Source organism: Etheostoma cragini, chromosome 3, assembly GCF_013103735.1.
Source record: "Etheostoma cragini isolate CJK2018 chromosome 3, CSU_Ecrag_1.0, whole genome shotgun sequence".
NCBI classification, from domain to species: Eukaryota; Metazoa; Chordata; class Actinopteri; order Perciformes; family Percidae; genus Etheostoma; species Etheostoma cragini.
In genome coordinates, this window is record NC_048409.1 from 3,717,118 (window position 1) to 3,733,456 (window position 16,339).

At 41.7% G+C, this 16,339-nt stretch overlaps 1 protein-coding gene across 7 annotated transcripts in view; it reads left to right on the top strand.

The window, feature by feature from the left end:
• nectin1b (nectin cell adhesion molecule 1b) overlaps nt 1–16,339 on the top strand; it is a 190,257-nt gene that overhangs the window by 48,875 nt on the left and 125,043 nt on the right. For all 7 annotated transcript variants that reach the window (XR_004655939.1, XM_034866636.1, XM_034866635.1 and 4 more), the window contains exon 2: nt 12,823–13,194. Coding sequence is in view for 6 of the 7 variants with exons in the window: in XM_034866636.1 (XP_034722527.1) it covers nt 12,823–13,194 (372 nt within the window). In the remaining variant the exon portion in view is untranslated. The remainder of the gene's footprint in view (nt 1–12,822; nt 13,195–16,339) is intronic.

Genomic DNA, 16,339 nt, shown 5'->3' on the forward strand with positions numbered 1-16,339 from the left:
GTTATGGTTTAGGAAATGCTCCAGTGCCGGTCTCGGAGTTCTGCCGAGAACCGCTGGATTTCTTAGAGGTTTACGATCAAAACACACATGAAAAAAGGGGAATTTAGCAAAGGCCAGAAGCCAACATTTATGCTTAATTGCTGCATGTTCACATGTAGCCATCTCTGCCACATGTAAGCATCAATCTTGTTATTTTGTTTACATGTCATACTGTCTGTCGACGCTTGTACTGTAACTTCTGTGATTTTTGAGTCAGGTTTTACATGCAGTCAGTTTAGAGTCAAGGAGACAGAATTCAGGGCAAAATGATCCTGAACCAAAATTCTGCCGACCGTACAACTGCCGCAAGGGATGGCTATTAAAAATGTGCATGCATTACCGATGTGAAAAATGATTTAAATAACAAGATAAGATGACATGTTCAGGGAGAGAATGAGTGTAGCATATCTTACTTTATCAGTAACTGTGCACATTCATTCCTGCAGCAGTGAAGACAAGATACTAATCCATGCCTAAATGATGTGACTGCAGGGCAAAATTTATAATCGTGTTTATTTGTACCTAATTCCTTGTACACGTGTACGGAGATGACGGTTTCGTTACAGTATTAGCTTGATGCTACTGGGGGATTTTATTTCTTTGAGTTTGCATGTAGTCTCGCATTACCCAGACCTATCTCCACAGCGTTGTGGAGTAGGCTACACCACACACACACATGCATTCTGGGATGTAACAAAAAACACTCTGGGTTGTTTGCATTTATTTAAACCAATCACGATTGTCTTGGGCGGGGCTAAGCTCTGGACGCAGCAACGGTGGGTTTGCAAAATAGTCTCGAGACGTTGTTCGTGGAACATGTGCACCCCGCTAAAGAAAATGCCACATACAATACTAAATTAATTTAACTGCTGATGCAATACAGTGGTGTGAGCTATTTCAATTAGCTGGATTCATGGCGGAGCTATCCGATACCAGTGTATCGCCTTGTGTACTTCGTCCACAGCAATCCTACCAATTTGTCCCAGTTAGAGAGGAAATATCGTAAACAATATTTGTACAGGTTTGCAATAATTTCTGGAAAGAACTAAGCAGATCGGCCTTCTTGCACATTTTCTTCAAAACTTTCCAAATTCAGCGTGTAGCTCGATAGCTCGATGGTCGTTGTTTCCGGAAGAGAACGGAGTCTTGAGAACGGCAACACACAGAGAGCAGAAGGTGAGGGACATCATGTCAGGCAACTATGCTCAAAGCGTACTTCCGTTGATCTAGACTAGTTTGTATGAGATGGCGTTGAATGGGATACGAGGGCTGGTATTCATCTGAAAGATTTGCTATTTTGACAACACTTGTTTTGAGCAAATGCGCGGCATTTGTCAGAGTCCCATGGTGATCATGACTCATACACATACTAAGTGTGCTTGTTAATTGATAGCAGACTGGGGCTTCAGCCCACTGCCCACTCCAGCTGGAGTGTGAATTCCCTCTCCGATATGTTAATGGTCCGCTGTATAAATGGCCTGCGCCCGCCATGCTGGAGAAAAATAGCTCGGTGCTACACACCAACAAGCAGAGCTGTGTGCACGTTGCCCCTGCTGTCCTGTCTATGTCCCAACCACAATCAGAGATGCACTTTTATGACAGCCAGCTCTTTAATTTAAAAAAAAATGTCCACACAACTTTAAAAATGTATGATATGCACAGAAGATCAATTCTTTCAAGAAATCTTTGGAGGCCTCTCCAACATAAGGCACAGTAGAAATCTCTGAAAAAATCACAAGTGACTCTAATCAAATATCGATCGTTTGTTCTCTTTTCTTAGTCTAACTCTTAATTTCCACCGGTTGCGGAAAATCTCAAATCCGCTGTGGAACGGCGGCAGAGACATTAGGTGTGTGTTAAAGTCAATGTGTGTATTTCCACGTACTGTGGATGAATGTGTATCTACCGCAACAAATCCAGACCTGGCGGGTGCCGACACGCAGCGGAGCCGATCCGCAGACATTCTGCAACCGGTTGAAATTAGAGTAATAAGCCGTGGGTCATGCAACAGCGCTTCTTGTCATAGGCTACTTAGTATACTGGACCTATTTACCCCCCAAGGCATCTTCCTTCCTGCATGCCCGTAAGATATCAGCTGGCCTTTGTAAAAAATAAATAAATAAAAAAGGCAGGAAAACTCCAGTAAAGGCCGACATAGGTCACATGCCAAAAACAATATTTTATGCTCTGGCTGAGTATTTTCTAAAGGTCACTTTAGAAAATGAGGTGTATGGATTTACACCCATCGGATGTGTTTTCCCTGAGCATGCGGAAGGTCTCCACATCACTTCCTTTACCTTCCTTATGTACAGCCAATAATTGATTATCCAGTTTCAGATGAATAGTTGTTTGATTTTAGAAATCTTGTGAATGTTTAATGTAACTAACACAAGTGCTTGGCATAATCAAATGGAAGTGTTCCGTGTTTGGACTCTATGCAAGACTTATCTTTACTTGTGCACAATGGAACAGATGGTGTGAGAGAAGGATTTGTCATGCATGGTTGTCCAGGGCCAGGCTCTTTCTCAGCACTTTTTGGCAGGACTTTATATGCATTCTGCATTTGCTGAGTGCTTAAAAGAGGTATAGGGTACTGCTGTGGTTCTGGCTCAGACTGAGCCACCACGATCCTATACGTCCCACTCCAAAGCCATTCTAATACATAATCCGATGTGCTTCATTGTCTGATGCATATTCAGTGAAGATGTTTGTCGTTCATAGTTTGATACACAGCATTAATACTGAGTCATACAAGCAAAAGGAGCAACTTTAAAACAAGCAGGGATCAGGGCTGCAAAAATAGGAGGGCTGAAGAAATTCTTAGTTGACTTACACTGATATGATATTCTTGACTAATTCATTTCATTTCGTTTCTCATTTGTCTCGTTTGAAAGCCATGATGTCTCTCTCTCAAGGGTGGGGGGGGGGGGGCAAATTCTCTGGACGGTCAAAGCAGAGAAAGGTGAGGTAACCTTGCCCATTATGACCTCATAAGGGGCAATATTCCAGATTGGCCCATCTGGGCTTTCATTTTCTCAAAGGCAGAGCAGGATACCCAGGGCTTGGTTATTACCTATTACTATTGCTAGCCACTGGGGGATCATAGGCAGGCTGGGGGAGATGCATATTAATGATATAAAACCTCATATTGTGAAATTATCATCCCATGGGATCTTTAAAAATGAAACTGTAATGGGGCAGATGTAGACTTAATACAGTCTACAATCCTTTTAGGTGACATGTCAGATACTGTACGCTAATAGGAACCTCAGTCCCCCGTCGAATGGCTAATGAATGTAGTTCTAAATTAATTTTCATTGTACTTTTCCATTAACCCTTGAGTTGTCTTTGGGTCAAATTTGACCTGTTTTTCAAAATATCTATATCCCAAATAAGGGTTTCTAAATTCAATAACCCAAAATAACATGGATGAGTGATTCCACACATTGTGCTTTGCAAGTACAACAAAACCTAGGATCTCTACTTTCATTGACATTTGGGTGTTTTATAGTTAAAAACATTGCTTTTGAAAAAAATATAATGTTTCAAAACCAGACTGTACATTGACATATACCCTTGTGTAATTATCCTTCATTTAATATGAGTCTAACTAATTCATAATTTCTGCTTTTTTAACTTAAGAATTAGATATAATTTACTAAAAATGAGGTTGATTGACCAGAAATTCCAAACATGTAGTAAATGTAAAACTGGTAACATGTTGGTGATAGTGGTGTTAATATATGGTGATGAAAAGAAGCGTTACACGTCAAAAATGAGCCAAAAACAATGACAAAAATGAGACAAACGTGTCGATAAAAGAGACAAAACCATAACAAAAAGTGTTGATTTTCAGGACAAAACAAGGGATAATAATGCTCGTCTCTGACCTATCCCGCAAGGGTTGACCACGATAGGGCATGAGGAGGAGCATGTCCCTGCGGAAGTTGTGACTGTAGCGTTATGTCGACTGTGTCAAACGAAATGCGCACATCGCCTCTGTGTCACCCTGCCCTAATACTGAGATTTCCACAGGAGGTGTGTTGCCGGCAGCATCCTCTCTCCTCCACTTTAATATCCTGAGTGCTATAATCTGCTCACCATGTCTGACCCGATGCATGTCACTCTCACTGCTTACCCTCCCCCCTAACTCCCCAAAATCCTCTCCATCACATTTACGTAACCCTGCCCCACCCCTTAACTCGTCTGTGCTTTGTCGCCTACACCTGTAGCCGCCGGGGGGGCTCGGCCTATCTGAGACCATAATGCATCACTTTGCAGCGTGGCTGTGGCCCCCTTTTTATTTATTGATCAGCTCTCTTCTATTAAGATGTCCGACAGCTGCCCTCAGTTGAAAGCCCGGGAAAACTTTTGCATTATTGAAAGATAGTCAGCGCGCACCGCCGTGCACACTCAGCCCATTCAGTGGATGAGATGCTTTGTTGACTAATTGTCTAGTCTGTGCGAGTGCTCCCCAGTGTCTTGGCATTAGATCTGTCTCATAAAGCATGTTATTATCTAGCTGTTATTGCTCTCACACCACAACATTTCATTTCTGAGCCCACACTTTGACACTGGCAAAACCTGGAGCTGATTCCTGTTTTTCCCCTTCAGTTTCAGTCAAACAAGCTGTAACGCTTCCAGTCATTCATTTACCAGGAAGGCGGACTCTCCCTCCGCTTGATTTGCACCCGGCCTTTTGTTTACTGACAGTTGCTTGCTATCTGGTATCAGTGGCTGATGTCATCTCGTCATTTGGTCAGGTAACATCAGGGCTGTTTATTTTGTGTTGTAGAACCGAAACCACGGTGGCCTTGTTTAGTTAAGCTGCAGGGGGAGGGTCAGAGCTCTCTGATACTGTGTTTACACTTGATCTGTGCTCTACTCTGTCTCTCTCACCCTCTTTCTCTCTATCTCTCTCTCTCTCTCTCTTTCCCCCTCTCTCCCTTCACCTAGGGCAAAAGCCTTATTTCATTTTTGCCCCAGCTTTATTTACCATTGCTCAAAGACAACTCTGCTCCCACATTACTTCCAGCATATTTTCCATTAGACCTGAATAAAAAAAAACACTAATTACCAGAAGGTAACAGACATATTTGCCCACTGTATGTATTCAATTCAAAGATAATAGTAGAAGCTCCCATAATTGTTGTAATATACCCCATTGTTCCATTTATGTTTGGTTCTTTGAAATAGTCTGATAACAAAATAGAAAAGTGATGTTTTCCGTGGTTTCATTCATAGATAAATCATTAGCACGCTAAAATAAGATGAGAAGCTCCGTTTCAGCCGAACTGATGCATCCCCTTGACATTTGAAATGCCTTAAAGCTGCTCGAGGGGGGGCGTGCATGTGTGGGCGTGTGAACCTCGTGTTTCCTCAGAAGCGATAGATGCGGCTACATTAGGTGAGAATTAATGCATACGGTTGACTGGCTGATGCTACGCACCGCCAACCTGGAAGTTGTAATTTTATAACCCGTGTGGAAAACACACGACTACTGTGTTGCGGCGCTCGGCCATTACGCCTCTCTCTCCCTCTCTGTCTCTCGTTATATTCCCATATGTAATGCACAGCGCCTTTTCATGGAGCAATCCCAGATTGGGAAGTTGTTAAACCAAATAAATATTCCTGACAATCATTACCATTTACAGCTCGGCAAACGTTCCATTGTCCTCAATGAATGAGTGTGTTGTACAAAAGCACCGTCTCAAATTTGAACCAGATAGTAGAAAATTAGGAACAGGTCTACCGGCCATCTGTTCCAGTGAGGTTTTCGCTTGCCTCTGCAGTTGAATGTTTGCTCGGGGAGACAGAGGGTAAAGCGAGCTGCTTTGGCCGGTACACCATTGTTTACTCAAGAGACCCGGCTGATGCACCATCAAATAGTGTCTGAGTGCAGATTAAAACAAATTGTCTGACACATACTTCTCCATTTGAAATAAAAAAAAACTGAATGGCTGCGCTCAACAAAAAGCAACATTACATCAAATATGGCTTCTCCTCCTAAATGAAGTACCCTATCTGGAGGTATTAAAGCCTGCATCAGAGACATATAGCTCCCAGTTATCCCTAAGAGTAATACCCTCATTTATTGGATAATGCAGTTTGAAAAGCACTTCTGTCTGTTGATAACATCACCAAAATGCTACTGGTTGAGCTCCAAAATACTGATTGATAAAGAAAAAAGAGTAAAAATCCCCAACAGGGGAATAAACAAGCAACTAATGGGTGTGTGTTTGTGTGTGTATGAGACCGATATGACTCCCCCCCCTTTGAGCACCCCATGTGTGGTCATGAATAGGGGAGTACAGAGGCCTCAGCCATTGCCGTGGGAACTGGGACTACATTAAACAGTCATTATCCACAGTGGCTCAAGCCATGTTTTATCTCCCAGCATCCCACTTAGGAACAATGGAGTTTCCAAAGCATATCAAGCATACTGGAGATGATGGGTCTTCATTTGCTTTAATTGGCATAACATTTATACCAAAATACCATTGTTTGCAAAAGTTTCAAGTCATTTGGTCCAAGTCTCAAGCAGTATGGAGTTTTTTTGGGGGGCAAGTCTAGTCAAGTGACAGGTGACATGTTCCAAATATAGTCACTTTTTTACTCCTAAGATAAAGCTCTCTTAACGTTTGTATCCAGCCTTTATTAAGAGTAAAGACAAGGTACTAGTAGTCCTTCTCATAAAACACAAAACGTATGACATAATAATCTGTATTATAAATATTGATATTCACTGGAATGAATGCATTCATGTTCAAAACCTAGAAAGACTGTCAGTCAGACTACAAGATCATAGCTACAGAAACGTGACAGCATTACAATTATATTATTTTATATTTAACAACTAACATTCAAACATACACTGCAAAAAATTGTTGTCTTATTACAAGATAAAACACTGAATCTGAGGGAAAAGGTTCTTAAAACAAGTGAAATTATCTGTCCATAAAGCAAGATAATTTCACTTGACCAGCTTGTTTGATTTAAGATTATAGTGTGAAGTTGAACACTTAAAATAAGAAATTCACTCTTAACTCTCATGTTGTCCTGATTTATTTATTTTTTGTCACAAAAAGCGGGCTGCCGAAATAAGCGCTTAAAATAAAAAACAATAAAAATATCAAAAAAGTTGGCAAAAACATAAAAAAAAAAACCCATTGAAACATTGAAAAAGCGATAATAGGGTTGAAAAAAAGTGACCAAAACATGTTTTTTTTATTATGGTTGACGGGAAGGGTTAACACAAGATCCGTTACATAACACTTCTAAAGTTTTTTTTTATCTTGGTAAGAACCAAATATTTTGCAGTGTATGAATTATGCAAGTCATCTGAATCATCATGTCATTAAGTCATTAACTTAAGTCCAAGTTGAGTTGCTAGTCATCAGAACGGTGATGTAAGTCAAATCAAATCCAAGTCCACCTAGTCCACATCTTTGCAAAATACGCCTGATTTATCTGCTTGATTCTCAAAGTGGAGCCACAGTCGACGAGACCGTTGAGTCCCTACAAACAGAGATGTCATAGATTGAACCTATCTGCCTAAATTATATTTCAGTGTCAGGGTTGGACAGAAGCAGGAACTCTTCCCTGTCTACTGAAAGACACGGGAGAGCGCTCAGCTCAGTGGAAGTGGAAACTCTCCAATCTATCTTCTCCTAAAAGCCACTGAGAAGACGACATTTAGGCCCAAGTGGGGTGCAGTTTAATGCCATCACATTAAACATTTTCTGGGTTTTAAAGTCTTCATACTTCAAACAGCGACATCTCACTGCCTTTTGGGACTGGCAGTGTGCTTGGCGCAGCTTTAAATAGAAGACAGTAATGAGTGCCTCTTCTAAAATATGCATCGAGTCCTATTTAATCTTTGCCTTCCTCACATCGCAGCAGCTAGAGGTGAATTATTCTGAACTTTGTTTGACTCTAGCACAAATGGATTCCTCCTGAATGAGCTTGGCCCACGTATGGTAAATGAGCCAATAATTGTCTTTTGAAATGTTGTTGGCTGTGGGCCAGTTCAGCTAAGAAAGAAAGAAAAAAAAAGACAGTGGTGGTACGTGTCAATTGCGAGAAGAGCTGCCAAGTGGCAGTTTTATGGAGAAGAAGCTGGCTTTAAGGTTCAATTTTGGGTGTTGTTGTGTTGTCATTGTTTTATATGTAGAGCAAGGTCAGGTTTTCCATTTTAACGCAGAATATCTGGGATTAAACGCACCCATCAATGTAGTATATTTAGCGTTGACACTTTAATAACATTGTTTTGTCTCTGCAGCAGATAAAAAGCAAATATGAAATGTTAATGTCATGTTCCCATTCATTTTGGATTGTTTTTGATTGGTTACAGTAAGGAATCAAGCTTGTTTTTCATGTTTGCATTTGTTTTCCCTCATGGCCAATGAAATGTCTGTTTGAATCAAACACATTCACCCTCTCAGCTTTAAAAAAAAAAAAAAAAATCTTTGCAGTGAAGATGGCCCTGCAGGTCTGCATTGTCCTGGATATTGTCCACACACCATGGGAAGCCTATGAAGGCTGTTTTTGATGCAGGACATTGTCCAATGTGACATATGCAAACAACACAAAGCACATGCTTCTCCTTGCTGCGCGACAGGCCAGATCTTATTACAGTTTGCACAGAATGTTCTGTGCACAGCTCTATGCCCCGGCCTTGGGAGTCTTCTTGCTATCAGTGCAGGGCCAGACGGTAGCGCAGCTGTTTTAATAGTGCCCCTTATGTCCCCCTTGATCCAGCTCCGCTCACCTGGCGTGAATCAAACCACTCTTATTTTTTTTCAGCTTGGACAGACTTTATTTGTTTGTCCTATAGCTTTCCCTTCCAGAAAAAGGGCTCCTCTCTCCACTGGCCACTCTCAAGGCAATGTGTACCCTCAGGTGCATTAGACCATGACTGCCCCCCCCCCCCCCTTGTCACCCTCTTGTCATTGTGAGAACAAAGCATCAGCAGTAGCCCAAGCGGTAACACAAGCCAACCTCAAACCTGCAGCGCACCTACAAGTCTCCCAAAGCTCCCCCCCCCCCCCCCCCCCCCCCCCCCCCCTTCGCCACTACAGCATCTCCACCACTTTTGGTACTATATCCCCCCCCGCCCTCTGTTTCCAAATCATTGGCTCACTCACACAATCTACCTTCCTAATGCATCTTACATGTATGTGGCACTTCTCTTCTTTGGCTTTGCAGCTCTGTGCTGTAGTCTGTAATTGTGAGCTCAGCCAAGGACTCCAGTCTTTGAGTGAAAGGGGTCCCCGTGGGCGCCCCCGGTTCCTTCACGGAGGGGATTTGGGCTCTGTGGCTGTGTAATTATGCCGACTCCTCTGGTTTTCATTTGGGTGAGCTGCTGTTTATTTGGTTCAATCTGAGTGGGGAGGATCAGACTCGAAGCAGGGAGGGAGGGAGGGAGAGAGGGAAGGAGGGAAGGAGGGAGGGGCTGCAGCTTTTTACACAGCCAGTCCATGCTAGGATTGTTTTTTTAGCATTCAAGGTGAGGTCTGGCCAGGTACATATCTATGCGTTTTTACAGTCCTCCTGCAGACACACACACACTTCCACAACTTAAGATTGAACTTTAACTGGTGTTGTCACACAGTAAATTGTTTGCTATTTCAAAAAAATATCATACTATAGCTGCCACAACTGGTAATCTAATCTGTGATAAAAATGGAGTAAAGCATTGCCCTGAGGTGCACAAGGACACAGGTGTTTCTCAAGGTACAGATGACAAGGTTGCCAGTCCTCCCTGTCAAACTGTATTAGTAAATCAATCTGTCATTGTCAAATCCCCCAGGTTTAAATCACTATAGAGAGGGTATCGTCGATGGGGTGCGGAGGAATTGAAAGATGATGTGCACTCAGTAACATCAAAAGGTTGTCACTTTGTTTTTTGTTTTTTTATATGATTTGATGCAGGCTGCGGAGGCTGTACTTGAGTGAAAGTATACAACAATGGGTGGAAATTGCCTTTCACTGTTAATGTGCTGCTTTCCAGCATACGCTGAGAGCTGTGCGCCTTGCCGTGAAAAAATGGAAAGAAATACATTGTACCCATTAATGGTCTTCTATATTTCCTCTCCCCGTGAATGTTTTGTGCCCTGGTGTCCTTCAGCTGACTACCTACAGTACAGCTTTTCTATGAAAAATCTTCCCGACAGTCGCTGGCTCCTTAGACAATTTGACAGACTGCACGCGCAGCTGCTTTCCGATTCATGTGTAGTTTAAGATAGACTCCATGAGATATTGTATTCAGTGGGTGTATACATGAATGGATCTCTCTCACGTATTCTTTCACATTTTAAAGCCCCCTGCGGAAACTTTATCTCTGAACACAGCGATTATCCATCATTGCAATGCCGTTACTCAATGCTAAAGAGCCGCTCTGTTTGTGCGGCATGTGTGTAGGCCCTAGTCCTCCACTTGAGGCCGCAACATATTTTCTCTCTGTTTATGGCTTTATACACTGGTGGCTTTATGAGTCCAGGGTGATTAACGGAGACATTTTAGTCTTTTCTTCCCCGGGGACCCCGTCTATCCATGGGGGATAATTATAGCAGGGGCTAGTTGTAAATACAAGCCCTGCCAGGGGTAGTCGGACCTCACCATGGAACATCATCACACTTCACCTGGAAAGGAAGATAAATTAGAGCCTGAGATATAAAAAAAAAAGGTGTGTCGACGACAACTGTATGCTGGAGCCCTGCAGCGGTTCAATGGCACATCTGTTCAGACTGCAGTCATTTCAGAGCCCAAATCAGGCGTGAATGAAAGTTAGTTTTTCTGGACTTCAAACTCAGATTAAATGGACAAGGAAGAATGAAAGCAGGAAGAATAACTGCAACAAGGGATGCACAAAATATTGTTTTTATATCATCATCGCAGTATCGTCTGGCTACACAGTGTGAAAGGCTGCGGCATGTCGCAATAGAGACTCAGACATTTTTTGTTTGTTTTGTTAGTTGTTTTTAGTGGTGCCTATATTCAATTCAATGTTCCGTTCATCCCAAAAAATGAATGTTGGAAATAATTTCCTTTCATTATTTCAGCAATCTGATGTATTTTAGCGGAATACTGAAAGCAACAGAAGGGCAGAACTGAGTAAACTTTAATAGTTGACTATTTATTGCAAGCGATATTCCACAATGGGCTTGCATATTGCATATTTTCCTCGTATCGGGCAGCCCTAGCTAAAAGCATTATTATCCATATTAATGCATCCGTTGATCTTTTTTCTTTGACTAATCAATTCATTGTTCAGGCAATTATATGCCATAAAAAAAGACCAAACCCCAATGATTACAACTGGACAAAATGGAGAAATGCAGCCGATCAGGTGATTAATTGATCATAAAAGTTGTTGTTGGTTCATTTTCTGTCAATCTGTTAATGGTGTGTGCTATAGGTAAAAGCAGGCAGGCTGGGGGGGGGGGGGCAGCTGATGCCAGGATGGAGACATACTGTATGAAGCATTGCAGAGAAAGCCGAGGGGCATGTGGAAGAAGGGAGCTTTACACTTAGTTTAGTAAGAGGTCAGCATATGCTAAAAGACTATTTGGATCCATTTATTTATTTATTTGTGGTGCCATACTCCCCACAGGCTTAAAGAGTCGAGGAGAGGGGCGTAATTGCTGTTTTATATTCTTTTATATGGCTAATGTTTGTGTGTTCTCTTTCTTGTGAGTGCTTACACAGGACTCTACGTTGTTATTTTAATGGAAACTGTGAGTAAAAAGTAATTAAGATTACAATGGGCTCGCCAGCGTGTAGAGTAGACGGAGGGTGGGGGGGGGGGGGGGGTATTACAGCTGACGATAACTTGGCTCCAAACGCCGCCCCATTCATTCATTAGTGATTTGGCTCTCGCTCGGCCATTTCATCTCAGCGGAAACACTGTCCTCGTGGACAAAGACAGGGATGTGTGGATGTGCCCATTATTTTATTAACTCCCCCAGTTTTTACACACAACAGCCCCCCCCCACCCCATGGAGCAACTCTTTACACATGTATACATGTATACGGAGCCAATGGTAGTGGAAGTATTCAGATACTTTACATACTGTAAGTAAAAGTGCTAATACTACACAGTTGAAATACTAATACTAAGTAAAAGTCCTGCATTGAACATGTTACTTAAGTAAATGTATGTAAGTATCATCTGGGAAATGTACTTGTTAAAGTAAAAGTATTCAATGCCGATAAATCCTCCCATTTTAGAAAGTGTAAAGGACCCAAACAGTTGTATATTTAATGGTCTAATAATTTCAGCTGTACTTCTACGTCGTTATATAAAACATCCGATTTTATAAACTACTACTATGTGTTTTGTGTGCAGGAATCTTAACATGTATAGTAATAAGTAACTAAAGCTGTCAGAGAATTGTAGTGGAGTAAAAGTACAATATTTCTCTCTGAAATGTAACGGAGTAGAAGTAGAAAGTGCCATAAAAAGAAAAGACTCAGGTAAAGTACAAGTACCTCACAGTTTGTTCTTCAGTGCAATACTGGAGTAAATGTACTTAGTTAGGTTCCACCAGTGTGAGGAGCAGACATTGTATCTGCAGCATATGGTGAGTGTATGGCTGAATCCTGGAGTCTGACTGGGAGTGTTGTGCGTGCATGTACTACCTAGGAAGCTGAGTGACTCTTTGACTTTCAGTGCATGTACGTGCTATTGATTCGAGTGCTTTGCTTGGCCTTGGACACTTGTTAATCATAATTAAATGTTTTCTCTCTCTCTCTCTCTCTCTCTCTGTCTGTTTCTTGTAGCTGGCAGCGGGCAGATGGTACAGATGGACTCCGCTAAGTCCGGCTTTGTGGGCTCACAAGTGGAACTGCGCTGCATTTTCGTCAACAGCAACCCGCCGGTCAAGATCTCTCAAGTCACCTGGCAGAAGGTCCTTAACGGTAGCAAACAGAACGTGGCCATAGCCAACCCGGCCTTGGGCGTGTCCGTCCTGCCGCCCTTTAAGGAGCGAGTTACCTTCAAGCAGGCCGCGGTCCGCCATCGCACGCCCTCGCTGGAGGACACCACCATCATGTTCTCCGAGCTGCAGCTGTCTGACGAAGCGGCCTACATCTGCGAGTATACCACATTTCCTGCGGGAAACCGTGAAAACATGGTCAACCTCACTGTATTTGGTAAGAAATTGTCCTTAAACACTGAAATGTTACACTTTTGGATATTGCTAGTCAGATTGTATTCAGTTTAAAGCCACAACAGCTGTATTTAAAAGAAGAAGAAAAAATGAATTAAGCCAAAGCAAAGACTCCCTGCACGGATCTCAGAAATCTAATCTCAGCTCTGCTAAGCCGAAGAAGTGAAATCATTGTCTCAATCTGTAAGTGAATAATTAATCCGTCAGTATGTTTGAAAAATTTAAAATCACCAGATTTGGAGATGCAGGGTTTTGACTGCACATTGACTGTAAAATCTGAAAATTCATCCACATGCAATGGCACAACCCAATAACTTCAATACCCAGGTTTACATGTGCCTTTGTCAGCCAGTATTGTTCCTTGTCAGGCTTCCACATGTTGAACATACATGGATCGGACAGAACAGATGTGTAATGATCACGGTGAATATATCGATGTGTTTTGAGACAACAACAAAAAAAGGGAGTAAAAACCAAGTTGTACATCTAAGCATCAGTTAACTGGCCCTATCTTACACTCGGCGAGGTGCCGAGTGTCTTTTCTATTTTAAGACTGACCCGGCTGGTAATTTCCCTTCCAGCGGCTGCATTGTTTAAATAGAAAATGCACCTGCGTCTATCTTTGCACCCATGGTTGTGCTGGTCTTATAGGGAGGTGTGTTCAGGGGAATTCTTGACGTATTGTTATCTTGAGGCAGCGGGAAGTGATCGCACGGTTGACCCCCGAAAACCTGGTCTAAAGTCAACAACGCAGCATTTCATTGTTATTTTAACGGCACATTAGTACAATGTGCCTAGGCTCATGCATAGCACACACAATATGCCTGTTACACACAAAGGGAAGTGCAGCAACACACACACATGCCAAAGGGTAAAAATCAAAACATTACGGTGCAAATCTGCCATCATAATAGCAACGCACCAAGGTGCAGAGGCGTGTGGCTGTTAAAGGGAATGGGAGATGACACCGATTAATTAATTCCATTTTACGCCCAAAACACATCTATGGATTAATGAAGACACTAAGTATAACCCTTTTGAACCATGCACTTAGCGTACGGACCCTTTTTTCTGCCATCAAACTAGCAAAGTGGATTCGGACACACCCTAAAATGCACCTGTGCTCATTTTTTTAGATCGTTAACATAGGCAGCCTTTGAGTTCTTTCCTTTAACGTGTTATCGCTTGCCTGAAGAGAAGTCAGAAGCTTGTAAACGTGTCACCCCAATTTTCTTTGACTTTAGGCGGAAAAGAGACATTTTGAATCAGATAAAACTCGGTCAAACCAACATCTTCCTTTTTAACTTAGAGGCAAAGAAAACACACTTTCCAGCTCTTCAAGGTTAAATTGCCACAGGCTTTGTTGTAAAGTAGTTTGAGTTCTTTTGGAACGTTTAACCCTTGTGTTGTTCTCCAGCGTGAAAAACAGACAAAAGATTTACATTTTCGTCCCTTTTTCAGACTTTTTTTAGTTTTCACAAACACCGCTTTACTAGTTTTATACTTTTTGGAATTCATGGTCAATAACCCTCATTTATATAGAATATACCTAATATTTGAGATACAAAAGCAGAAATTATGAATTATTTTGACTAATAGTTAACATCAGAGGAAGGAAAGTGATCAATTGTATTTGTAAAGAGCGTTGTAAGGAATCCAGTACATTTTTTTGTGGTAATTTGGTTAAAAAGAAACTCATGTTTCAGATATAGACATTTTTTAAAAGGGGTAGGATTTGACCTGAGGACAACAGGAGGGTTAAAAAGCAGATGCTGTTTCTCAGTTTCCTAAAGCGGCTGCATAATCACACTGTTAACAATAACAAATAAAAAAAACTAAAATCTGTGATTGGCGAACAGCACCGCCAACCATTGCATCATTGTTGAGTCTCGCTCATTCCATTGAGGACCTTGTTAGGCGTCCTCATTCAAAGCTGAAGTGAAAATCGTTTTTGAGGATTTCCCGATGCAATGATTGGGGTGACGTGCCGTTTAACACCAGTCCCAGATGTGGTTTTTATAAAACAGGAAGCGGCTGCAGAGAGCAGTCAATAAAAATGGCAGGTGGGACAGAAATCAATAAGGCCACTTCAGAGTGGGTAATTTGGCATGAATAATCTCATTTTGTGTGGGTTGAAATAATGAGTGCCTAAGACGTAGTTTATCTTGGCAAGAGGCAGCGTTTGAAAAGGTTGTGTGCTGACTCTGATGAAGAGATCTAATTAGAAATTAAGTGTTGGTGTGTTTTTCCATTAAGTCCCAGTAAAAGAACAAAAAAACACTTGGCTTAAGTAGTCCCTGTTGCCAGAGCATCTTCTCAGCCCCCTAGTCCCCGTTTTAGGCGTCACGGAGCCTCCCAGGTCTTTTCAGGCTTTCTGCGGCTCAGTGAACGTTAGGAACCTGTGTGCAGATCACCAAGCGGCAGCGTTCAAAGAGGCCTCTTCATCTCTTTCAGTAGTGCTCAGGCTCGAGCCGGCCTTTAGATGTACTAAAAGTAGATTGCTAATTGGCACCTTGCAAAGGATTCAAATTGGATGACTGTGCATTTGGGTAGGCAAAGTGGGTTCTATGTCTGCATAAGCCTTGACAACTGCTTTGGCTTTGAGCAAGGAAAGAAGAGAAAGTTCCAAAACAATGTTGTCATCTCTCATCCCCTTAGCTTAATTTACTTTGAAAAGCTGATTGTAGGTGAAGTAGACACAATTAGACACCAAACACACACAGGATCTCTGTTCAACGAGCTTGAATTACATTTTAGATAGATAGATAGATAGATAGATAGATAGATAGACACTTTATTCATCCCAAAGGAAATTTTAGGCATCCAGTAGTAAGCCAACCATAGCACAACAAACACATATATACACATATATCAGACATATACACACATATATCACACATATACATAAAAAAAAAAAAAAAATCCCCTTAACAGAAATGCAATGACCATGATAAGGTGAGATACTTGTAGACTGTGTATAATGATAAAAAAGTGAACAGTTTAGGGATTGAACAGTGCAGTAGATGATGATAAAATATTGACTATGACTATAAAATATAAACATAAGAACCTATAAACTGACTGACTGAATAAGAACATTATGAAACATGGATAAGTTATGAGTTCTG